The 27,217-nt window shown below is 37.0% G+C and overlaps 1 protein-coding gene across 1 annotated transcript in view; it reads left to right on the top strand.

The window, feature by feature from the left end:
- The first annotated feature begins 371 nt into the window (after window positions 1–371).
- Window positions 372–27,217, top strand: part of KIAA1958 (KIAA1958 ortholog) — a 61,308-nt gene continuing 34,462 nt past the window's right edge. The window contains exons 1-2 of the mRNA XM_023753269.1: window positions 372–420; window positions 8,783–9,977. Coding sequence (XP_023609037.1) covers window positions 8,807–9,977 — 1,171 coding nt within the window. The 5' untranslated portion in view covers window positions 372–420; window positions 8,783–8,806. The remainder of the gene's footprint in view (window positions 421–8,782; window positions 9,978–27,217) is intronic.

The raw sequence follows: 27,217 nt of genomic DNA, 5'->3' as shown, positions 1-27,217 counted from the left end.
TGTCTAAACAGTCCCTGTCTTACATTGCTACCACTTCCTTCCCCTCTAGTCACCCTCTCCCCATATTAGCACCCCCTGTTGATAATCAAGAATGTATCCTTCCGTATTTATTCCATGCTCATTAATTACATGCACATATATATTTATGTGTGCAGTTTTGTCATTGTTTTACAAAAATATGGGATAATATGTACATTTTTCTGCATCTTGATTTCCTTATTCAAAATTACCTTAGAACTCCTTTAAAGTCAACTGATTTAACTATAATTTCTGTCTTTAATATCAACTTGAAGTGTATTTCACATACCAAAAATACACTAAAACTATACAATTTATTGGTTTTAGCATATTTACAGAGCTTTGCAACCTGACCACCATAATGAATTTGAGAACATTTTCATCACCCTAAAAAGAAACCTGGTATTTATTAGCATTTACTTCTAATTTTCCCCTAAAGTCACTCCCAGTTATTAGCAACCACTAATATACATTCTGTCTCTATAGATTTGCTTGTTCTACCCATTTTACATAAATGGAATGTGTGGTCCTTTACCACTTGATTATTTCTCTTAGAATAATATTTTCAAGGTCCATCCATGTTGTAACTTTTACTGTATTTGAATATTTTATGATAAGATATTAGGAAAAAACAAAATATTTAAAATTTATGTTATAATGTTTTATTTTATTAACAATAATTGACTGTGGAAGTTATATAGGTGATCATTTTACTAGTTCAGGTGTGGGGAACCTTTTTCCTGTCAAAGGCTATTTAGATATTTATAACATCATTTGTGAGCCATTCAGAATTATCAACTTAAAAATTAAGCTGTTATATTTGGTCAAACATCTAATTAACTCGCCCCTAATGCCTTGGCAGGGCCAGACCAAATGATTTCATGGGCCTTATCTTGGGCCAGATGTTCCCCACCCCTGAAACTTTTATCTATGTTTGATACTAATAAAAAAAGTAGGAAAACTCCATCAGAATGTTTTCTGTGATTGCATTATTGTAATACTTACATATTAAATTTTTATTATTTTTAAAAATATATATTTTTATGATTTCAGAGAAGAAAGGAGAGGGAGAGAGAGATAGAAACTTCAATGATGAGAATCATCAAAGGGCTGCCTCCTGTACTCCCCCCACTAGTGATCAAGCTCACAACCTGAGCATGTGCCCTGACCTGGAATGGAACTGTGACCTCCTGGTTCATAGGTCGATGCTCAACCACTGAACCACATTGGCAGGGCTACATATTAAATTTTAAAATCACACTTAAAGAGAAAAATGCCTTAAATAATTCAAATTTCTGAAAATATTCTCCTTTTGGTTTTTGTTTAAATTAAGTTTCTAAGCTATTTGGAATTTCATTTTATCTGTTTATTAATTACATTTTAAAAATATTTCTCTTTTTCTAGGTAGATAGGCCTGTCATCAGGAAATAATGCTGGTTTTGTGATTCCTTTCTAATATTTTTGTCTGTCATCTTGCCTTATTGCATAGGACAACACATTTACTAGAACCGTTTTGAATGCTCATGATTAGTAGGCATCCTTCTTTTTAATGGCAATCCTTTTGTTCCAGTTTTAAGATTTTATGATTTTTTATAAGTATTTATTGCATTAAGGGTGTTTCCTTCTAACATTAAAATCCTATGTGAGTAATATGCAAAAGTAATATGCAAATCAACCAAACAGCGGAACCACTGGTCACTATGATGCGCACTGACCACCAGGGGGTAGACGCTCAACGCAGGAGCTGCCCCCTTGTGGTCAGTGCGCTCTCACAAGGGGAGCACCGCTCAGCCAGAAGCTGGGCGAGTGCAGCAGCGGTGGCAGGAGCCTCTCCTGCCTCCGAGGCAGTGCTAAGGAGCAGCAAGCAGGCGGGCGATAAGGAGCAAGGGGTCCCGGACTGTGAGAGGGCACAGGCTGGGCTGAGGGGACCCCCCACCCTCCTCCGAGTGCACAAACTTTCGTGCACTGGGCCTCTAGTAGTTAAATAAGAACAGAACAGTCAAATCAGATAATTAAATGAAAAAAAAAAAGTTAGATGAAAAACAAATCTAAAATGTAGAACCAAAATGATACCTAAAGGTAGCATAATAATCAGCTGATGGGATTGCTAGAAATTCTTAAATTCAGGCAAAAAAAACCTGTTAGTTCTGTATATGTTCCAAATCTCTGTGCTAAGAGTAAAATAAAGAACAACAGAGAGATGTTAACAGAGCCTGTGAGATCTGAAATCCTGGGACAGCTCTGGTGCATGCCCAAATGAGTCTCACTGGGTAAACCCTGGGGCTCGTGTGTGCTTGTAGATGAAAGCCCACCTAGAAGAAAGTATGCCAGTTCCCCTGTGAAAACAAATACATTCTCCTTAACACTATTTTAAGGAATGGTCATTTTGTCAAAGATGCAAATGATTGGACGGGTTAGTTGCCTTGTGCATATATTCTTGAATATACACAATGAATCTGATGGTATTCTTATGAATATATTCTTAATGAAGCTATTGATATTCATTACATTTTAAATTGAGCTCAGAATTTCCTGCATGTAAATTGAGTTCAAAATATGATCAATAGTACAGGGCATGAATATGAATATCTGCTGTTGAAAATATGAATATAGTCTTAATGAATATATTGATATTCATTAAATTTTAAACCAGGTTCAAAAATGACCCAATGTGAAGAACTTGGCTTCATGAATATGAATATAAACTTATGAAAATGTTCATGAATATATTGATATTCATTAATTTAAAACTGCATTAAAATGTTTTCCCTGTAGGGCAGAGAAGAATATATTCATGAATATATTCATAAGGAGGATATATTCATGAATATAATCATAAAGAATATATTCACATTTATTGAATATATTCATGACGAATATATTCATAAGAAAATTTAAGCTACTCTACAAATCTTTGCTTTTTACAAATTAAATAGTTCTTAAAATGCTGCTATGAAGCAAATACTAAAATTTTATTGAAATCTTCAATACATGAAGTATAAATTTGGTATAATCAGTGAATTGATCTATTTACAAATTGTCTCCTAGTGAATAAATTTTGGCAAATTAATTTGAAGTCTACTCTCTCAACATGAGGTGCACCATTATTACAGCATCTATTCTGGGAAAACCAAGACAAGAAAGAGAGGATATTCAAACTGCTGGGCTTTCTGAATACCCAGAGAGGATCGATTAATGACACTAAGGAAATGATAGTACCTGTTAGACATGATGACACTGCATGACATCCAAGGAGCAAAATACTCAAGTAAATGAGACTAGTATGTCAGGCAGTGGATTCAGCCAGACATTGTTAGTTCAAGTTCCTGTTCATTTCCCTTGGGTTTTCATTCTTGAGACTGTATAGTGTTGTAAAAGAGTGATTTCTGGGTTTGGACCACCTACGTTTGGAAACCAGACTCCACTTTACTGCCTCTATACCTTAAATGTTGTTGTTTTTTTAATATATAATTTACATGCAGTAAAACGCACAAATCTTTAAAGTATATAGATTGATAAATTCTTACATATGTATACACCATATGAACACCAAGTAAAATGTAAATCAGTTTCATCACCCTTGTGCTCCTTAACCCTCTAAGGCAGTGGTTCTCAACCTTCCTAATGCCGAGACCCTTTAATACAGTTCCTCATGTTGTGGTGACCCCCAACCATAAAATTATTTTCGTTGCTACTTCATAACTGTAATTTTGCTACTGTTATGAATTGTAATGCAAATATCTGATATGCAGGATGTATTTCCATTGTTACAAATTGAACATAATTAAAGAATAGTGGTTAATCACAAAACCAATATGTAATTATATATGTGTTTTCCGATGGTCTTAGGTGACCCCTGTGAAAGAGTCGTTCGACCCCCAAAGGGCTCGCGACCCACAGGTTGGCGACCAACAGGTTGAGAACCGCTGCTGTAAGGATAACCACTATTCTGTCTAGTATCACTATAGATTGTTTTGCCTGGACTTGAAATTCATATACATGGAATATACAAAAAATATTCTGATGTGCCTGGCTTCTTTCACTGAGCATAATATTTCTGAAGTTTATTCATTGTCGTATGTATCAGTAGTATATTCTTTTTTATTGCTGTCCATGGTATGACTATACAGCAAATTTTTAATCCATTCTTTTGATTTTGGGTTGGTTCCAGTTTGGGACTATTAGGAATAAGACTTTTATTTATATTTTTGTGCTTTTTGTGGACACACACTCATTTCTTCAAAGACTGACTTGATGAAAGGATTATCAATTGTAGTATATTACCTACCTAATAGGTATTAGACAGCACATCTGCTCTGCTTTAAGACAAATATACTGATTAAAAAGGAAGTTTTAGCAGTAAAATACAAAGTAACTAAATATGAATATAACTAAAAGACTGCTGTGTAATATTTATTAATAGCTTTTAGTTTAGATACAGGAGGGAAAAGTTGGAATGGGGTCAGTTCAGAGTAGGCTTTCCAGGCCTCGGAGGGATCTGGGTCTTTTCTTCTATCAGTAGATGAGTGGATAAAAAAGTGGTGGTACATTTACACAATAGAATACTACTTGGCTGTAAAAAAAAAGAAGAAGAAGAAGAAGAAGGAAATCTTACCTTTTATGACAGCATAAATGGACCTGGAAAGTATCATGCTAAGTGAAATAAGCCAGTCAGAGGGAGACAAATACCATGTGATTTCACTTATATACAGAATCTAATGAACAAAATAAGCTAGCAAACAAAATAGAAACAGACTCATAGATACAGAGAATAGACTGACAGCTGTTAGAGGGGAGGGGTGTTAGAAGGTTGTGTAAAAAAAGTGAAGGGACTAAGCAAAACAACAACAACTCATAGACAAACAATAGTATGGTGATTACCAGAGGGAAAAGGAGTGAGGGGAAGTAAAAGAGGGGAAGGGGGAGATAATTGGTAACTGAAGGACACTTAACTTTGGGTGGTGACCACACAATACAATGTTCGGATAATGAATTATAGAATTGTCCACCTGAAACCTATATAACTTTATTAACTAATGTCACCCCAATAAATCAATAAAAATTTTAAAAAGAAAGAACCATCTACTTCACATACAAGTCTAAGTAAACAATTAATTATTAAATGTAAATAGGTACTGAGTGGGCCATTTCTTGTGAACACCTTGGTTATATGATGTGTTTTGCATGTGATACTAATTTTCTTATGTTTGCACAAAGAATTCTGTAAAATGCTTCACTCCTTTGTTAATTTTTTTTAAAATATATTTTATTGATTTTTTACAGAGAGGGACAGAGAGTCAGAAACATCGATGAGAGAGAAACATCAATCAGCTGCCTCCTGCACACTCCCCACTGGGGATGTGCCCACAACCAAGGTACATGCCCTTGGCCGGAATCGAACCTGGGACCCTTGAGTCCGCAGGCCGACGCTCTATCCACTGAGCCAAACCGGTTAGGGCACTCCTTTGTTAATTTTACCACTAAACTGTGAACGTCTCAAAATCAGTACCCATTTCTGACTTATAATTACTATGCTATAGCACCCAGTACAATTTATTGTACATAGAAGATACTTAATCTTTTAATGAATAAGTATATGAAATGTCTGTCATGAAAATACTTTATTATGGGTGCTTATATTTGTAAGAGATTTCAGCTGATATATCAAGTCATTGGAATGTAGATTTTTCTACAATGTTTATATTTTCCCAATGATGTTTGTGTTGCTATTTTGCCTATTAACTAGTTAAAAGTGGTAGATGTGAATCCTTATCTGTGTCTCTATTGTCTTAATAAAGATGTTTTATTTTCCTCTCTGTACCCAATTTTTGTGCACTAAAATCCTCCTTCCCACATTTCTATAGTATACTACATTTATTTCTTAGTCCTTTTCTTATCTGTGGCCTTCTTTACTATAAAGTGGAGGAAAATGTCTAGCAACCTGTAAAGTTTAAAAATTTTTCTATATTATTAGACTTGAGTGAATGTTAGATCTTAGAGAATCCTCAGAGACCACCATCCAACCCCTTTATTTTGTAGATCAAGAACATGAAGCCCCAATTACTTCGTCAGTCATGCCACACAATTTTATAAATTGCTTGTTTAATTGTAGGCATTTCCAGCTGGACTTAAAACTCGGTGGGAATGGGGATCACATCTGTCTTATTTAATGCTGTATCTCTGGCACTGAGTGCAGTGCTTGGAACAGAATAGAGCAGGTTGTACTGAATACTGTTTCATTATGACAATGAGATGTAGGAACTTAACTCTTATTTTTATCAATTAGCCTAAAGTAAAATTTGTTTCATTATACATCATTTTGCTTAAACTTGCAGAACCTATTAATGGCATTCAGTGAGGACTGACATTCAGTTATTGGTGTTGAATGAATGAATGAATGAATACATACATACATACATACACACATAAATAAATATTGGTGAAGGGCGTTGTAGCTCATAGCTGGTGAGTCCCAGTTTAGTATACTTAAATTTGGACACATATTCCACCAGTTTAGAGAGTCACGGTTTATGGAAATAATTAATTTCTTTATGTGCATGGCAAGCTCTGCAACTTACACATTTCCACACACTGCACACTGGCTTTTCCCCCCTGCACACTGGCTTTCAACATGCAGAGGACAGTTAGGCAGGACAGCAGTTGGCCAAAGAAACATCAAAGGATGTGCTGCCTCATTTTTGCCCCGCTAATATGTAATTTCCTGCTTGATAATATACAACCTCATGAATGGTAGTTGTGGATGGGACTGTAACAAACGTCATCTGTTTCCGTCCCCTGATTTCTCCTTCCCAGTTCAGTTCTTTAGCTTGACCTTTGTAACCTTCCATACTCTTCCAACCTGCTTTTCATAACTCGTATCTGGTTACCTTCCTTAACCTCTATTTTCAAGCAAATGAAAGTGTTTGCTGTTCTCTGTACACTCTGAATTTCCCAACTTTCTTGCTTTACTCAACATTGTTTTTCCTCATTATTCTGTATATCCTGATTCTACTAATTCAGTCAGTCCACAAATATTTATTATTTTTAAAATATATATATTTTTGATTTCAGAGAGGAAGGGTATTTTTTTGATTTCATAGAGGAAGCGTGGGGGGGGGGGAGAAACATCAATGATAAGAATCATTGATTGGCTGCCTCCTGCACACACCACACTGGGGATCAAGCCCACAGCCCAGGCATATGCTCTGACCTGGAATTGAACCGTGACCTCCTGGTTCATAGGTTGGCACTCAACCACTGAGCCACATCAGCCGGGCCAGAAGTATTTATTGAAGCCTCATTCATCTTTGAGAATCCTCCACATTTGCTTACTAGTCTAAGTCTCTCAGACATTAATTTGTTAAAATGGCTTTTACACATGATTGACGTAGTTCTCTAGCATTTTTAAGCAACTTCTTTAAATCCTGCATTTTTAGAAGCACTTTTAGTTTCAATTTACATTCATCCTGCTTTTATGTGCTCAGGTGTTTGCAGCATCCAAAAATCAGAATGAGAGAGTTACATAAACAGGTTCCCAGGAATAAACACTAGTATTTGGGGGCAGGGGGGAACGGGAGTTTGAGTGGAGACTGGTCAGCTCATTGGTGAATATTTTTTAATATGACAGCTTTTGTTTCCCTTCACAATCTCATGATTATAGGGTCGTAGTTAATGAGCATCTGGATAAAGACGACTTTTGTACTTTATTTGTGTGAGCAGAGCGTGTTTGCTCCATAATCTGTTAGAGAATTTAGCTCACCACTCACTCAGGTCCTCAAGTGAGTGAATGTTCCTCATGAAACCCCTGGAACGTGCTTCTTTAAGTTGTCATACTTTGAACTTTCAAAAAGTTTGGCACCCTGACAGAGGATTAAGGATCTTTGGGCTTAAGCCTTTATAGTTCCCTTGTTTCTAATGCCTAGCCTGCTTTCACCGTGTTCAAAGTAATCCATCCTCAGTGTTTACAGGCTTAATGTACATGCAAGTGTAAAAATAGATCGCCAGCCCATGGGAACCAGGCTGGTGTCAGGCAGGGTCATTATAAGAGACAATCACTTTTAGCATGAGAGGTTTAAAAATCAGAAATTGATGACCCCCCCCCCCCCATGTCTTCATGAAACAGTAGTGCTTAGTGTTTAAATATCTTATAATACAGAGATGATTGCCAAGAAGCTATCAGCATGGGTGATTTGGGGATTACTAATTTAAAAATAAGGAAAATCTCCTTCCTTTCTTCCTTCTCCAGCACCTTAGATAGGTATTCTAGGGGTTGTGGATCATCACCATTTTACTGTCCCTATGCAGTGATATTGACTAGATAACAGTTTTTTTCATTTTTAATTGATTTTAGAGAGAGAAAAGGGGGAGAAGAAAGAGAGAGAGAGAGAGAGAGGAAGGAAGGAAGGAAGGAAGGAAGGAAGGAAGGAAGGAAGGAAGGAAGGAAGGAAGGAAGGAAGGAAGGGAGGGAAAAGAAAAGAAAGAAGAGAGAAACATCCATGAGTTACCTTGTGTATGCGCCCCAATTGGGGCTTGAACCTGAAACCTGTGCATGTGCCCTGACTGGGAATTGGACCCAACACCTTTTGGTGTACAGGACGATGCTCCATCCAACTGAGCCACATCAGCCAGGGTTAACTAGACACCGTTTTGAAGTGCATTTCTTTTTTGTGCTACACGATGACCATAGTTAAAGGAAATTGAAGTAATTGACATATGGGAATATCTTGGGTAATAATGGCTTCTTGTTTTGATTATTTCCCTTTAGGAAAGACACTGCTGATCCTGTAACATGGAGGATTGCCTTCATACCTCTTCTGAGAATCTGTCCAAATTGGTCAGCTGGGCCCACAGCCATGGGACTATTTGCAGCCTCATTCCTAACCTGAAACACTTGCTTTCGGAAGGTTCTCACGGGAACCTGACAGCAATGTGGGGCTGTAGTGCTGGCCATGCTTATCACTGGCCACTGACAGCTACTTGCAGAGCTGGCTCCCAGGAGAGGGTCTGTTTCCAGGATAACAGAAGTTTTAACTCGGATAGTCCCAGCATAATTGGAGTGCCCTCTGAGACACAAACTAGCCCCGTTGAAAGGTACCCTGGGAGACCAGTGAAAGCGAAGCTAGACTGTAATCGGACCAGAGACTCTTGTGACTTCTCTTACTGCAGTGAGCCATCTGAACTGGATGAAGCTGTCGAAGAATATGAAGATGAAAACACCCTGTTTGACATGGTGTGTGAGTCGTCAGTTACAGATGAGGATAGTGACTTTGAACCCCAAACCCAAAGGCCTCAAAGCATTGCTCGAAAAAGGCCTGGAATACTCCCGTCTTCTCTCCATTCAAGCTCCCAGGCTCAGATGGTTGATGAATGCAGCAATGATGTCATCATCAAGAAGATCAAACAAGAGATTCCTGAAGATTATTACATTGTGGCAAATGCAGAGCTGACCGGAGGAGTCGATGGACCAGCCCTGTCGTTGACACAGATGGCAAAACCCAAGCCTCAGACTCATGCTGGCCCCTCTTGTGTAGGGTCTGCTAAGCTAATTCCCCATGTATCTTCTGCCATCAGCACAGAGCTAGACCCACATTGTGTGTCTGCATCCCCCTCTGTGATGTCCAGACCAATCGTCCAGAAGACCACCAGGGCATCTCTGGCTTCACCAAACAGAGGACCCTCTGGTACCCACAGCACCAACCAGCAAGTGGCCATGCAGATGCCTGTGAGCACATCCCATCCTAACAAACAGATCAGCATCCCTTTGTCTGCCCTGCAGCTGCCTGGACAGGATGAGCAAGTGGCTTCCGAAGAGTTCCTGCCCCATCTGCCCAGCCAGGTCTCCTCCTGCGAGGTAGCCCTTTCTCCTTCCGTTAACACAGAGCCAGAAGTGAGCTCCAGTCAGCAGCAGCCCCAAGTCGCTCCAACCATAACCACCGAGGCCATGGCACAGTGCATACCAGGTATGGCATGTGAGGTGACAGTGAGTCCCTCATCCACGTACATCAGAGAATTCTGCGCCGTCAGCACTTCTATAGCCAGAGGCCCCGTTAGGTAGAATTCGGGCCTTTAATATTCTCAGAAAGATAGAAATAGTGAAATGTGTTATATCTAGGTGATGCTATAAAGGAAATTCTGAATTAAGGCCATCCACCCAGTTGATGTACCTCAGGACTGAGAGGAGAGCCATAGGATTGTGCTGTTGAAAACACGTGGCTAGACTTAAGGTTTGTATCTGATCTTAAGTTGAATTTTTATGTAGTTTTTTTTTTTTTTTTAAAGTATGCTGTCCTATTAGTACCAAGGTATTTGGTTGCTGTTTGAAGCCAAAATGATGTTGGGTTAAGCATATAATGACGATAGACCTATTGCTTTACCATTATTATTTATTTGTCTGAACCAACTGGGCATTTCTATTTATTTTAGTTGATGTGGCAGTTTAAAACAAGTTGTTTTTTTTTAAACAAACAAACAAAACAACAACAACAACAACAAGCATTTCTCAAGTATTTGCTCTCTTCTCAAAATTTAAAAAAATCAGATAGCTTGCATTTCTGCAGTACGTGGGGTCTAACAGGAATGGATTGAGAGGAGAGGGAAATAATTATCTGTAATTCAAACATCTCATTTCTGTAATTTTAACATTCAGTACTTACTTAATCTGGGTTGTTATTATATGAAGGGGGTTTGGATGTCATGCTTTGAGGTTCATGATTCAAATCTAATAGACCAGAATTAGAAACACGGAGAAGGATAGACAGACATGCAAAGGATAGAGAGAGCAGAAATGTGTGCCACATTTTGGTTTCATTGTAGTCCCTCTCAAGAAAGTCATGTATTTTGTGAAAAGCTTCCTAGCAGCCGGAGGTACCCGTGCCTTTATCCTATAACTTCCTAGAATTAAGTTGCTTTACAAAAAGCTTTCCCAATGTTAGTGTCAACCTTAAGATCCCCAAAGGAAACCTTTGATGTTTGATTTTTTTTTAACACAATCATGGTGTAATAAAATATACCATTGAAAATATTTGTATCTTGATTCAAAATTATGCTTTTCCGTGTATTTTTCTTTCTTTTTAAAATAATAGCTTTCTTGAACTATAATTGAACTATAATTTACATACTATAAAATTCACTCTTTTAAAGTATATAATTCAGTGGTTTTTGGTATATTCACAGACTTGTGCACCCATCACCACTAACTAATCCCGTACCCACTAGCAGACAATGTTTCTTTCCTCCAAGCTACTGTCAACCACTAACTTTTCTGTCTCTATGGATTTGCCTATTTTGCACATTTCATATAAATGGAGTCATTTTATGTAATCTCTTGAGATGGCCTTCTTGCACTTAGCATATTTTTTCCCTTTTTTTCTTTATTGATTAAGGTATTACATATGTGTCCTTATCCCCCCATTGCCTGCCCCCCCCGACTCATGCCCTCACCCCCCTGGTGTCTGTGTCCATTGGTTATGCTTATGCGCACTTAGCATAATTTTTTTAAAAGATTAATCTATGTTGTAGCATACGTCAGCATTTATTTTCTTTTTATTGCCAAATAGTATTTTATTGTATGGATACCATATTTTTTTTCTTTATCAGTTGATGGACATTTAGGTTGTTTACATTTTTTGGCTATTGTGAATAATGCTGTTAATAACATTTGTGTACAAGATTTTGTGTGGACATATATTTTCATCTCACTTGGGCAACTACCTAGAAGTGGAATTGCTGGGTTATATGGTGACTCTGTGTTTCTGAGGAGCTGCCAAACTGTTTCCCAAGGCGACTACACCATTTTACAGTCTCACCAGCAATCTAAAAGGTTCCTATTTCTCCACATGTTCCCCAATACTGGTTATGTTCTATTTAAAAAATATTATAGTTGTTCTATTTGGTGTGTTAAGTAGTATCTCATTGCGGTGTTGCTTTGCACTGCCCTAATGACTAGTGCTGTTAAACTTTTTTTCATGTGGTTATTGGCCATTTGTATATCTTCTTTTGAGAAATTCAGATTCTTTGCCCATTTTCTAATTAGATTGTCTTTTTATTGATGAGTTGTAAGAGCTGCTTATACATTCTGATTATAAGTCCCTCATCAGATAGATGATTTGTAAATATTTTCTCCCAATTCCATGAGTTGTCTCTTCCTCCGTCCCTCCCTTCTTTTTGTTTGTTTGTTTTACTTCATTCATGTAATAACAATATGGTTTTTTGCTGATCTTCATATCATTAGACACAATGTTATCTTAATAGGTTGAGAAAGTCTTAGTACTAGGAAATCTGACTCTTGATAGATACAGGATATAAGTAGTACTTTTTCACTTAGATAGTTGTGAGTCTGATTTATTTATTTCTCACCACCACCACCACCTTATTTCCTCCTCCTCCTCCTCCTTTGTAAAATAGGAGACTTAGCCTGACAGAATTTTCTGAGTTCTCTATTTATATTGGAGAGTAGAATTGTCTTTTACAAAGTGGGTCAGTGTCCCCAAACAATGAAATTGTGAGAAAAAAACAACAACTAAGAAAATGTAATCTTATGAGAGCTATAAAAGGCAACAGGGCCAAGGATAGCACATAACATATATAATCATAAACTATGGTTTGGCTCTACTCTCACAGGAAAGATCAGTTTAGCTTGGAATTGAACCTTCAAGAAAAAACAGTATGAAGAACGTGATGGGAATTTCCTAAGGAATGATCCTGATATTTTGATCCATTGTTCTGTGGAAGGATATTATATTGCTAAGATGTTATTAGCTTTAGAGAAATACTGTTTGGATTGGAAACATCAATGGACAGATAAATATCTGGCATTTTTCTATTGGAAAAGAGATAGAAAGTTAACTTATAATTTATCTTGTTCCACAGAGCCCAAATTGTTCTTTGTGCTATAAAAGTTTTACTTAATTGTTTTTGTATATTTATAGTAAATGGTTGTACTATAAATGTTTTATTTATTTGTTTTTGTATGTTTACTTGTAAGTAGTCTTCATTCTAAACGTAGGTTTTTAAAAAAAATTAGAATCCAGTGCATCCAAATATATGTGAATAAATATGTACAGATGGATCTTACAAGGTTAATATGTAAAGCATTACTTGGGACTAAGCAAGGAGGAGAGGTTCTAAAAGAACTAGCTGAAAGCAGAATCAGGTACTTTTATTGCGTGTGTGTGTGTGTGTGTGTGTGTGTGTGTGTTTGTCTTCACAAAGACTTGCATGTTTATTTTCTCAGCAGCAGTGTTCATAATAGTAAAAAACTGGAAACAATCCAAATATCTGTCAGCTGGTGAATGGATAAACAAAAGGATATATCTATACCATGGACTACTATTCAGCAATATAAAGGAATGAAGTATGGATACATGCTACAATGTGGTGGAATCCTGAAAACAGTATATTGAGTGAAAGAAGGCAGACTTAAAAAAGCCACATATCATATGATTCCATCTAAATTTGTGTTCAGAAAAGGTAAATCTGTAGAGATAGAAAGCAGATTAGTGATTTCCTGAGGGTGGGAATGTTACTGCAAACAGCAAGAGGGATCTTTTCGGAGAGCAGAATCAGTTGAGTTTAAATTGGATGTTGTATAGGCTTGAGTCTTTATTAAGTCACTGTAGAAATACTGTGTATCTTTGAATAATATTTTTTAAATAAATAATTTGAGTCAGAAACAAAGATAAATTGTCCCACTTTGTTTAGTTTCTCAGATGCCATTTAAATTCATTTTCCCTATTGGAAAACCATTCGTGTTTTTGTTTGAAACTAAACTCACAAAGTTACAATATTTTAACCAGGTTGTGGATAAACATTAATTTTTCACGTCAGTTCTATCATGCTGCCCAACCCAAATATTAGCAAATTGTAATGAATAAAGGAGATATACATCATTAGAAGAATTATTGGCTATCTCCCATTAGCTTAGATTCTGTTAATTTTGGAGGTTTTTAATCTGGACATCTGTCATAAATTTAAATCTCTATTGTATCATGAGTTGAGAAGCAGTGCTCCGGGGAATGCAGGGTCCACACTCCAGGGCACATTGTTATTTCATGTGGGTACCCCGTAAATTTGAACACGTCCTGTGTGTGAGAATTCCCACCTTTGTGCATCTGCACTTCCTACTGGGGGGGCCAGGAACTTGCTTTCCAAGCTCATATTTCAGTGAGGGCTGTCCTGTGACCTTAGGCACATCAGATTAAGCAGAAGGACCTGGAAGAGGCTGTTTGGGCAAATACAGTCAGTTTGTAGAGGCAGCGGGAGCAGCATTCCAGCAACAGTTCCAGTGTCTGAGGCCCACGCTGGAGTGTTGGTGGCTAGGTCGTCTCCACCGAGGCACATCTGTGGTGTGGTCAGGGCATGATTTGTAGACACCTCCAAGCCTGATTTAGTGGTGGTCCAGGAATTGCTTTGTATGGCCTTCATTAAATTATTTTTCTGCCTAAAGCTAGCTAGACTGGGCTTCCATTGTTTTAAACAAAGAATCTGGAGGAATACCACCTGGAAACCTAGGAACGATATTAACCTCTCCTAAGAGTTGCATGAAAAAGAAAATAATTTTCCTTTTGCCACCAGGTTTGTATTTTCATCTAAAATATATGCCATCCCCTTGGAAAGTAATCACTGGTACCATGATGCCCCTTATCGGGTGTTATCTTGCTGTACACATTGTGCAGGCCACCCATGGGGTGGTGGAGAGAACTTCTTCTCACATTAAACCAGCCCTCCTTTCCCAGTGGGAGTTTCTACTGAAATGTGTCCTTTGAGAGGACAGTTCCTTGCAACATATTCTCTGAACCTAGAATGGGAGGAGAAGGTACTTAGTGCCTTTGCGTTCAGAACAGGGCTCTAAGGGCATAATGGGAAATAGGAGAAGTCCCATCTTGAATATTTATTAAAAGTCAATTTTAAATTATTAGTTTTCCCTTAGGTATACCTTTTTTCATGTCAATTCTCATGATACTACTATTTCCTGAACTGATCTATTTTATTTCTTTACCATTTTTTCATTCCATCCTTTGTGGAATGATATTATATTGCCAAGAGGGATTGAACAGCAAAATCACCGGGAGGGAGCCCAAATAAGGAGGAAATTAGGAATCTGGACATAGATATTTTGTATTGCCTCATATATTTCATTTCTTTTCCTCCTTTTCCTTTACCTCCCGTTTCATTTTCTCCTCGCATTATTTCCTTGCGTTGCCTGCGGAAGAGGTGGTAAATGTGGGAAGTTTGGTGAGGTCTGGTGAAGGGCAGTGAGCTTTATTTCATTAAGCCTCTTAGAAGGAAGTGAATGGACTATCAGTGATGGCGAACCTTTTGAGCTCGGCGTGTCAGCACTTTGAAAAACCCTAACTTAACTCTGGTGCCGTGTCACATAGAGAAATTTTTTGATATTTGCAACCATAGTAAAACAAAGACTTATATTTTTGATATTTATTTTATATATTTAAATGCCATTTAACAAAGAAAAATCAACCAAAAAAATGAGTTCGCGTGTCACCTCTGACACGCGTGTCATAGGTTCGCCATCACTGGACTAGATGCTTACCTGATTTATTCATGTCTACGTTAATACCAACGAGGTTTTAATGGAACTGGAAGCCTTAATGTAACTACACAGTACTCTCCTCTTCAATCCAGTGTCTTCCACAGAGTACACATGTGGCCATTGTGACGATAAATAATTGACGACAAGAACATATCCTGGGGGAAAGTTATGTACCGGATCCTAGGAGTTTCTAGGATCTAAAAGCAATAACCTTGTTTCATTCCCTCACGCACCTGCATGTTAGTGAAGAAATCAGTCCTTCTCCCCCGTTAAGATATGGGACTGCATGTCCACGGGAAGAGACAGTAAGTGAACACTTTGATGAAGTTATGGATCCCTAATATGTTGCTGAACACTGCGAACCTTTTCAGATCTGCACTGTCAGCACGCCTTTCCATAGCCTTCCCTTCCCGGGCTTCCTTCCACCCCTCTGTTGAGTATCACAAGATCTCATTATTTCTCTACTTGAAGATCACCGGTCGGTTATGACCTTCCTACTTGAGCCCTGAAGTATCGCAAAGCCCTTCCTCCTCAATCTATGATAGAAGGGTAATTCTTAGAGTGGTGGTGGGAGTTATGTTAGGTTTTACCAGGTATAGTAGAAAGCCGGTAACCATGATGCATGTAAGGAGCTGGGTGGTCATCTCCAGCCCCTGACTTCTGAGCACTCTCTTCCTTCCTTCCTGCAATGCAGTTCTTAGAAAATAGCTTTAAAATGAGCAGTTTTCAGCCTGTTTTCTACTCTGGGGGAGAGATATGGAAAGGGAATATGTGGCTAAATGCAGTCATTCTTTTGAAAAAGAATTGACTAAAAAGTTTTTTTAAAAAAGAAAAAATTTACTGTATTGTCATGTATTTTCAAAGTATTTAGGTTTTTACAGAGGTAGTTTTACCAAAAATGAAAACCCATTATAGCTTATATAACATATAATAGATAACTTATATACACCTTATATAAAACTGTAGTCATTTAAATGGAATGGTCTGACACAAAGCTAGACTAATAGGAACGGAACAGACTGATAATCCAGAAACACACCTATGCATATATGGGAACTTCGTGTGAAAGAGATGTCATCACAAATCAGGAAAAGGGATGGACCAGTCAGTGAAGGTTTTGGACAGTTGGTCACCCATGTGGAACAAAATCAAATTAGACCCTTACCTCACATCAGACATGAAACAGATCTTATCGGAAGATCTAAATGTGGATATATAAAACTTAAAACTGTTTGATGGAAATCTTGCAAAATGACTTTGGTGTCAGGATGAATTTTTTAAAACATGACACAAAAAGCACAAACCATAAAGGAAAAAGTTGAAAATGCTAACAGTCTTAAAATAAAAATCTCAGCTGAAACAGGGGTATCATAAACTAAAAGACAAGCAACAGTCTCTGAGATTATTTCAGTGTGCATAACCAAAAATATTCTAATACAGAATATATAAAGAACTGCCACAAATAAGCAAGAAAAAGGTCAAATAATCCAGTAGGGAAATGAAGAAGCATTTCTAATAAGAGGAAACCTATATAGTTAATAAATATATGAAAAATGCTCAACCTCAATTGTAATCAGGGGGATGCAAATTAAAACAACAGTGAAGAACTGACAGAAAGGCAAAACTTATTAATTTTAAGTATCCTAAGTGTTGAAAGTATGGGAAAATAAGGACATGCTGGTGGGCATATAAATTGGTACAATCACCTTGGAGAGCAATTAACAATTTCTAATGAAGTTAAAGATGTGCATATCATACAACCTAGGAATTCAATTTCTAGAGATGTACTCAAAAAGAAAAATGTACTATTGTGTACCTTGCAACTTTGTGATATCTACTCAACCTCTACCAGTAGATATTGTGATATTGTTTTCAATGGAATATATGCATTAGTCAGATCTGCATTTATTGTAGATAAATCTTGAAAACAAAGCTGCAGGATAATACTTAAAACATCCTATCTTTTTAAAAAAATTATTAGATATTGCTGTATGTTACACACACACACACACACACACACACACACACACACATAATTAATTATGAAACATAGAGTGAAAAGCAATACCCCAGATACGTGATAGTGGTTACCCTTGGGAGAAGGTGGTATAAGAATGGGTGCACAGGAAACTTGAACTGTATCTGTAACATTTTCTTTTAAAAATGTTTTTTTGATTTATTATTTTTTTTTAGAAAGAGAGGAAGGGAGAGGATGTAGAAAGATAGAAATGTTGATGAGAGAGAGACATTGATTGGCCACCTCCTGCACACCCCATACTGGGGATAGAGCCTGCATCCTGGGCATGTGCTCTGACTAGGAATCAAACTAGGGACCTCCTAGTTCATAGGTTGATGCTCAACCACTGAGCCACACTGGCTGGGCTATAACATTTTCTTTTAAAAACATGTAAAATAAATATGACAAAATAGTAATGTGTTAAATCTGAACGACAGGAACATGAGTTTGTGTTATACAAGAGGCAATGTAAGCACAGGGCTTAATTATGGAAATCCAGACACACGATTGTCTGGATTCAAATCCCAGCTCTGCTACTCGTTTTGTGGGTAACTTTGGCAAGCTACTTAACCTCCTGTAGCTTAGCTTCCTCATGTGTAAAATGAAGAAAATAATGTATCTATGTTACAGGGTTGACATGGGATTAAATTAATTTTTAAAAAGCTTTCAGATCTATAGTAAGCATGCTTTAATATTATTCTGTATGCTTTTCTGTGTATTTTAAAATGTGATTACTTTTATTTATTTTTTTGTTTTTTTATTTCAAAAAAACGATTTTAAATAGAATGTTACATGCAATGAACCTTAATATTTCAAGAAAAATGATTTTAAATATAATAATGTTGCATGCAATAAATACTAATATCTCAAGAAAAACGATTTTAAGTATGATAATGTTATATGCAATAGATACCAATTATTCAAGAAAAGTGAGCTTACATATAATAGTATTACATGCAATAAACATTAATATTTCAAGAATAAAAGGATTTTAAGTATAACAATATTACCAAAACTGTACTAACATAGTATGATAGCACAAATGTTGTAGGAAATATTAAAAATCTGCAAAAAACAGGGTTACTTCTATTATATTCTAGAATATTTTTCCCCCTCTGGCTCTATTTTTCTTCATCAGTTTATGTTGTTCATTATATTCCACAAATTAGTGAGATCATATGATATTTATCTTTCTCCAACTTGCTTATTTCGCTTAGCATGATGCTTTTAAAGTCTATTTTGTCTGATATGAGTATTGCTACTCCAGCTTTTTTTTCTTTTCCATTTGCTTGGAAAATTTTTTTCCACCCCTTCACTTTCATCCTGTGTGTGTCTTTTGTTTTGAGGTGGATCTCTTGTAGACAGCATATAGTTGGGTCATGTTTTTGTGTCCATTCAGCTACCCTACACCTTTTGATTAGAGCATTTAATCCATTTACATTTAGGGTTATTATTAAGAGGTTCTTGTTTATAGCCATTTTAATTCTGTGTAGCTAGATTTCTCTCTCTGAGGAGCAGTTGACTCAGTGTTATGGGGACACAGGGAATGGTATTTCAGATAGATGGAAAACATGAGCAAAGACATTGGCATGAACGTGTGCAGACTACTTAGGGAAGCGAGGCTTTGAGTAGATTTCAAAGGAGTTAGGAGAGTGGCTGGAAAGTCAGGCTGGGGGCATTTGTGACATCACACGCACAGCCTTTCACAAAGGCTGTGCGTGTGATGTCACAAATGCCCCAGAGGGAGCTAAGGGACACAGTTCGTTATCTTAGAAGATCACACTGAGGGCAGTGGGAAAGTAGTGACTGGGACACAAGAGCCATTTAATAGGGTATTACTGTAATCTAGATGGGAGATGCCCTAGCTGGTTTGGCTCAGTGGATAGAGCAGTGGTTCCCAAACTTATTTGGCCTACCGCCCACTTTCCAGAAAAAATATTACTCAGCCCCTGGAAATTAATTTTTTAAAATTTTAATAGCAGTTACTCATCGCCCCCAAATGCACCTGTGGCCATCACCGCCCCCCTGGATCGCTGCAGCACCCACCAGGGGGCGGTAGTGCCCACTTTGGGAATCACTGGGATAGAGCATCGGCCTGTGGACCAAAGGGTTCCAGGTTCGATTCCCGTCAAGGGCACATATTTTGGTTGCAGGCTCCTCCCTGGCCTGGGCCCTGGTCAGGGCTTGTGCAGGAGGCAACCAATCCATGTGTTTCTCTCACATCGATGTTTCTCTCTGTCTTTCCCTCTCCCACTCTCCCTAAAAATCATTGGAAAAATATCCTCGAGTGAGGATGAACAAAAAATTAAATAAATAAATAAACAAACAAACAAATAAATAAATGAGAGATGGCAGTAAGTGCTCAATTGAGGCAACAATAGAGGCACTGAAGAGGAGGAGACAAGTTGATTCAGAAGTTAGAGAGTACAGACCTGGATGACCTCTGAGTATTTGGCCTCGTGGGATCTCTGTTGCCACCTTGTATTCTCTGTCAAAAAGCACATCACTGTTGTAGGCAATACTGAAAGGTCTTCAGGACACAGATATCTACAATGAAGTCACAGTTCTCCGTGTGTAGGACAAAACAGTGTTAAGAGTGCTGAAGCATGTCATGACCACTCAGTCATTCAACAGATATCGATTGGAAGACTGGAAATTGCCAAGCTCAAGTTGGCTATCGGAGTAAAGCAATGTAAGGGCAAAAACATTGTTCCTGTTTTCATACTGCCTACTCTAATGGGATAGAGAGGTCCTAACGCTTACCCTTTCAAAACATCCCTGATTAAAACAACATCATCAAAAAAAAAAACGGAACCAAGCTGCTATTCAACTGTGAACGACTGTAAGACTAAATTGGTTGCCTTTAGATAATACATTTATTAAGGCTGTTTCAAGGGTGATAAATGACTGAAAGTGGTTAAATAAATAATTAAGCCAGTATGATAAATGAAAGGCAAGTCTGTCTTAGCTGAAAATTAAATATGCAGAGGCTACAGGCAACCCATTCTACATCATAATTTATTTGAAACAACTTTCTACTCAGCTAAAAATAACAGGAGCCTCGTTATATTAAAATTATAATATTGCTTGTTTTTGCAAACAACTAGTGACCTATCTTTAAGAATTAAAAATAAGGTGTTTGCTAGTTTTCTTAAGGGCAAAATAGAAAATCAAGCTAATTGTTCTCTGTTGTACAATTGCATACTTTTCTGAGAAATTATCAGTTTTTTCAGCTTTTCCTCCAATGCTTGCACATCCTTTCTTAGTGTCACTTATTTTAATATTTCACAAGAAAGTCTTCCCGATTAACTGTTTATTTCTTTAAAATAAAGGCATTTTTCTATTACACAAATGAAGTAAAAGCTCTGTTATTTATACATGTTTAGAAATTCACCTAAATACAGTTGAGATTTCGAAATATGAAAAATATACCTAAATACAGCAGACTAACAAATAGCTATAAACCTCAGAATGTAATTTTCCTTTAGTGAAATTGGGTTTGACTGAGACTGCTAGGAAGTCAGGAAGCCGTTCAGAATTGAAGAGGCATTGATTTTGATTTTCTAGCCTTGGTCTTCATTCCCTGTGGTCTGAAAAGATGAAATAATGTATGACTCAGGGCAGATAGGTCGGTGTCAAAGCGCTGAGGTCTTAGCCTCCGTGTCCCACATCCCTGTTTCTCTTCTCACAGACGGAGCTGCCTGACCATCTTGGGTCTCGGCAGAGATGGGCAGAATACAGGTGATCTGCTGTATTTCAGGCCCAGCAATAACCTCTTTCAGTCCAGGTCTCATTTCTGTAACTAATGGCATGTGTTCCCAAGAGTGTGTTAGACCCAGAAGAAGTATTTATGTAACATAGCAAAATGATAAATGTTGCTTCTATGGCCACAAGATGATTTTAAACTTTATTTTAGGTGAGAACAGTGACCAGATTTACAATCAAACAAACCTGATTTAGTGATTGATGTACCTTAGTTGGTTTATGGACTTGAGTTATACACACATCAGCCTGATTCTTCAGTGCTGCCTTACAACTATAGGGTAGCTTTTTTTGAGACAACAATAATATTTACTGCCTTTTTTCAATTTTCTTTATTTTTATCAAGGTAATACATGTATGTGGCAATCAATAAAATAATATTGCTGAACAATAATAGTCTCACCTGTCTCATCATCTCATAATCCCACTCTTCAGAGGAAACCTCTTTTGAGCCTTTCTATTCAATTCTCCCACAATTCTAAGTAAATTGTGGAAGAATTGAAACAAATTCTGTTTCTTGATTTTTTCTTGATTTATCAATTTCAAAAATAACTACAGTCCTTGTTACAAATTATGAAGATTTAACTCATTTTTATTACCCTTCCAATATTTGATTTTTATGCTATTAAAATATACAAGCAACTAATAGAAACAGAAAATTTGAAAATAATGAAAGGGGAAATAAATATGCTTTCTCAACCCCAGGGTGAAGATATCAGGGTTCCTATCGTTCCTTCTACTGTTCTTCCCTCCCTTTTTCTTACCATCTTGTCTTCACACAATCGTCATTATTTTCATTCTCTTTTGTGGCTATAACTGTCTTTTCTTACTTTATCCTTAGGTTGACTCTGAACGTTAAAAGCTGAAAACATCATTTATATTATTTAGACAGTGTAAATATTGTTCATAGCTTTTAGTGTTCTAAGATGGAATTTCTTTCCATCCTGATGAATTTCACAGCCTCTGGGGATAAATGACTTAATCCATGTAAAAGGCTTTAGAGCAATTTCTGGTGCAGAGTCCTCAATAAGTATGTCCCGGCATTATTATTACTGTTACTGTATTTCATTGCATCTGAAATGTCATCGATTGTAAGACGTACTATTATTTTATGTTCCACAAAGAAAAAAAAAAGCAATTGACCAATTAAACTATAATCCCCAAGGATTTTGAGGCAAATTTCAGAGATGTTAAAATGTGAAGAAGTGCACCTTACAATCAATGAAACATGCTACTGTTCTGTTTTTAGTGTTTTTGTGTATGTTTTCCAAAAATTTTTGGTGGCATTTCTTGACAGAATAGCAGAGTGGTCCTCCCCAAATTACCATTTGGGGTCTTAAGTCTTCTGCTTCAGTTTGGACTAATTGATTTAATGTAAGCCTGAGGTAACTCTCCCACCCTAAGGTTTCCTCTGGGTTGTATCCACTGTTCCCAAGACTTTATGTATTCCTCTATTCCTCATTTTGCTGGAGTCCATCAAATAATTTCCCAAGAATGGATATGTGGAAAGAAAACTTTTAAACTTTATCCCCAGTATGGGGCCTGCAGGAGGCAGCCGATCAATGCACTGCTCTCACATCGATGTTTCTCTTTCTCCCTCTCTCTTCCTCTCTCTCTAAAAAGCAATAAAAAAATTTTTTTTTAAACTTTGGATCTTTAAATTGCTAAAAATTATTTGCCTATAATGTGATTTTTTAAAAAGTTTTCCTTTACTACTTGTTCCTTTAAAACAGCGGTTCTCAACCTGTGGGTCGCCACCCCTTTGGGGGTTGAACGACCCTTTCACAGGGCCGCTTAAGACCATTGGAAAACACATATAATTACATACTGTTTTTGTGATTAATCACTATGCTTTAATTATGTTCAATTTGTAACAATGAAATTGGGGGTCACCACAACATGAGGAACCGTATTAAAGGGTTGTGGCATTAGGAAGGTTGAGAACCACTGCTTTAAAAGGATTATATGTATTAAATAATCCCTCAAATCTTTGAGAATTAAAAAAATATATATCTTTTGTCCTTGAACTGTCTTTTTCTCGGTTTTCCTGATCCTTTATCTTTATCCTTCTCTTTAAAGTTGCCAGTTTTCTCCTGATGCCTAGTCTAATTGTTGGTTCACATTTAAGAACACAGGGCAGAAACCTGGTGTTGGTTTCTTCTGCACCTTTGTACAGTTATAATTACTGCTGCTAAATTATTATTCTGTATAATGGAAAGCAGCCATCTTATTGTTAAGAAAAGAGCCTTATTTTCCTGTTTTGCCTATACTTATAAATGAGTAATACAAAGCTAATCTATATAGAAAGATACTTTAATTTTTATTTTAGTGTGAACTTTTAAAAAATATGGTTTATTACCCACTGAAGTCAACATCCTTCTATCCATTAGGCTACTTCTTCGTGGGTGGAATTTAATGAATATTAATAGCCTAACTGAGAAAAGAAGGAGGTAATTTATTAGAGTTTTGTGCATTTCCATTTTTATGTTACCTGTTTTTCTTTGCTTTATGTGCCATACATCTTTTGTTTCAAGTTGATTAAGAATTCCTTTGTGTTTTTTACCATACTATGCATTTTCAGTAAAAGATGCCTTCACATTTTGATCCTCGCTAATTAAGATGTGCAGTTGTGTACATCGAATTTAAGGGAAGAAATGGTTTCTTATTGAAAGTTTGTTATAGCTATTGCTGTTGTGGTAGAGCATTTCATCTCTTAAATTCATGTACTGTGCTTGAGTTTCTTCTGTCATAGAAGCCGTAGAATTTTGGCAAACTCATGAAAAGTGCTTCTCAGATGCTCAGTTCTGACTGACATACTGATGAACTGCTAACAAAGGCTGATGATTATTTTACTTCCAAACTCCTCTTCAGCAGGCAAGGTCCTATGCTGCTAGCGCTCTTTGATTGCTTCATGCCAAACAGCAGTAAAATAGTCAATATTTGCAGAGTGCTTATTATTTCACTTAATTACTTATGGAACTGAGTTCCCACAACTCTATGAAGTTAGGACTATAATTAACTCCATTTTACAGGTACAGAACTATAGCTCCAATGGTTGACCTTGCTGGAGATCACACAGTGAGAGCGTGGGAGAGCTGAGACTCTGACCCAGGCAGTCTGGTTTCCAAGTTCATGCCTTAACCAATTGGCTCACTTGCTATGGTGACGCTGTCTTACACGTTTCTGCGTCCTCCCGCCTAGCGCTTAAAAGTCCCTCAACTTTCTTTATTTCTCCAAAAACTTCATTGCCAAAACTTACAGTTTTTATTCTTCCTTTTCTAGTCCCAATCTCCACCTGCTTTTATTGTCTAATTATCTCCCCAAGGAGAGAATGAAAGTGTTTAACAGTTGCGGAGACTTGTACAGATGTGCCTAAAACAGTGTCTACCAAGCTGATGTGCTGAATATATTTCTGTTGAATGTTGAAACAACTATGCAAATAGGAATCTTTGTAGAAAGAAGAGGATAACTCATTTCCTCTGCTTCCTTTGGGAAAACTCAGGCTGCTGTGTGGAGAACAGTTTGAATGGGAGCAAGAGTGGACATAGGGAATTGTCAGTAGCTAAGAAAGGAACTTCTGTGTCGCCAACAGATAGTAAATCCAATGCCAAATTCTTATTCAAGTCTTAAAATCTATAATTTTAGATGATCAAAAGGATATGTCAGAAATAGTAACTTAGCCAGGCATTACCGTGTTACCAATAATTTTACTCTTGGACATAAGACAAAGCAAATTTGAAGAGAAAAAAAATCCCAAAACTGAAGTGTATAGTTAAGATGGAATAGACTAGACTTGTGGTGATTAAAGAGTCATATTTTAAAATAAAATTTTAAATCAATTATACAGCAAAATGTAGCCAAAAGCTATCTATGGATGATGGATTTTTAGGCAGTTTTGCTTTCTTCTTTATACCTTTATTTGGGGAAAATTTTTATAATAAACATGTACTTTATGATAAAATGAATAAAATTATTTATCAGGGGAAATATATATTTTCCTCTTGTGAATAGTTACCCTTCAACCATCTGTTTATTAAAACTTCAGACATTTCTAAATTAGAAGATATTTATGCAAAGCATAGTTAAAGATATGTAAACTCACTGAGGTGAAATGTGGTTATTGCTGAATTCCTGAACTGTACAAGGGCTAATTTTTACTTCTTTAAAATTAATTTTTACTTTTGAAAATGATTTACTATTCAATAAAATTTTGCTGAAAGGGTCTAGATGTTGGAAAACAATGAAAGAACACATATAGGCCGATGAAATAATGCCTGTTTAACAGCATCCTGTGCTATATAGTAATGGAATCATCATAGAATTAACTTGAAAAGTGAGCCATGTGTGTAATTCTATGGCCTCATGACTGAAACTGGAAAGTATAAATGTCACATCTGTAATGAATCCATGTATCTTAAACAACTGCCCTAAGCAGAAAAGCGAGAATTAAAAACCAAGTTTCTTTTTGAAAATTGTATGTGATGTTTTGTATATCAAAGCCTGATGGCAGCAGTTCTCTATATATTTTATGTATTATATCAGCAGCAGATATTTCAGACATACTAGAAGGTACTTTTGATTCAGTGTCTCTGGCTGTGTAATAAAGTGGGGGAGAAACCTCTCTGCAGTCTCGAATAAGCAGTGTGTCAATGAGTACTGTCAGATTGTGTAGAAAATTCCACAGCATGATTTATTACATTAATTACAGTCATGTGGGTTCCATGCCGCTAAGCCTGAAAATGCAGCTACATTCGAAAGTTGATTTAAAATATATTTTGGCCAAGATGAAAGTGCTTCTTATTGTGATTAATGGAGTACAATATTTACTCTCTTGTTCTATTCTTTTTGCCTTTGGAATGCTTAATTTCTTTTCTATGACTTGAAATTAAGTTTGAGATTTAAGGAGCTTCATCTAGCTTTTATTCACTCCTGTCATCTGGCCTCCTTTTTGCCTTTTTGTGTCTTTTTCGTTGTCACTGAATGAAGCATCTCCTTTATGTGTGAAGCCTGTTTGAATTCTTTCCTTTTCCAGTGGTTCTCAACCTTGGCTGCACATTAGAATCACCTGGGGATCTTTATAACATCCTGATTTCTGGCCCTCACCTCCGGAAATTCTGTTTCTTTGTTATGGGGTGGGGCCACAACATTAGTAACAAAGAAACGGAATTTCCGGAGGATGGGGCCCAGAAATCAGGATTTTAAAAAGATTCCCAGGTGATTCTAATGTGCGGCCAAGGTTGAGAACCACTGTGCAAATGTGGGCTAGGCGACAGCTGTCCCTGGCTAGCAGAATTGACCACAAGACTCATTAAGCCCCACCTGAGATGCTGCAGCTCTTTTTTGAGGAGAGGGTGCAATTGAGGAGAAACCCTCCTTTTCTTAACTTAATTAAAAAAAACCAGCATTCTTAGAGGAGGGAATTGCATGATTTTATCCTTATTTAGTCCCGTACTGAATTCATATAGTCACATCATGTCTCTTCTTATAGTGACACAATAAGCTTGTCCAATCACAGGATTCTAGGTCATGTGGAATGGAAGGTCTCCTGACAGTTGTTTTAGATACAGATATTAACTCCAGCTGTTTATATATGTCTGTGGCAGGATATGCCTAACATTGATGACTTCTATAGATTGGAAGACTTAGTATATATTTGCTACACATTAAAGCATCAATAGAGGAGGAACTCAGTTGAAGTGGAAAGACTTTGGTTTCCTGGGTTGAAACACATTTCTTTACATATATTTAAATTTATTTGAGAGAGAAACATCAATGATGAGAGAGAATCATTGATCGGCTGCCTCCTGCTTGCCCTGCACTGGAGATCAAGCCCACAACCCGGGGAAAATGCCCTGACTAGGAATTGAACCATG

This window comes from Myotis lucifugus, unplaced genomic scaffold (genome assembly GCF_000147115.1).
Source record: "Myotis lucifugus unplaced genomic scaffold, Myoluc2.0 scaffold_43, whole genome shotgun sequence".
NCBI lineage: Eukaryota > Metazoa > Chordata > Mammalia > Chiroptera > Vespertilionidae > Myotis > Myotis lucifugus.
The sequence above is the reverse complement of the archived record's forward strand: the minus strand, read 5'-3'. Positions and strand labels throughout refer to the sequence as shown.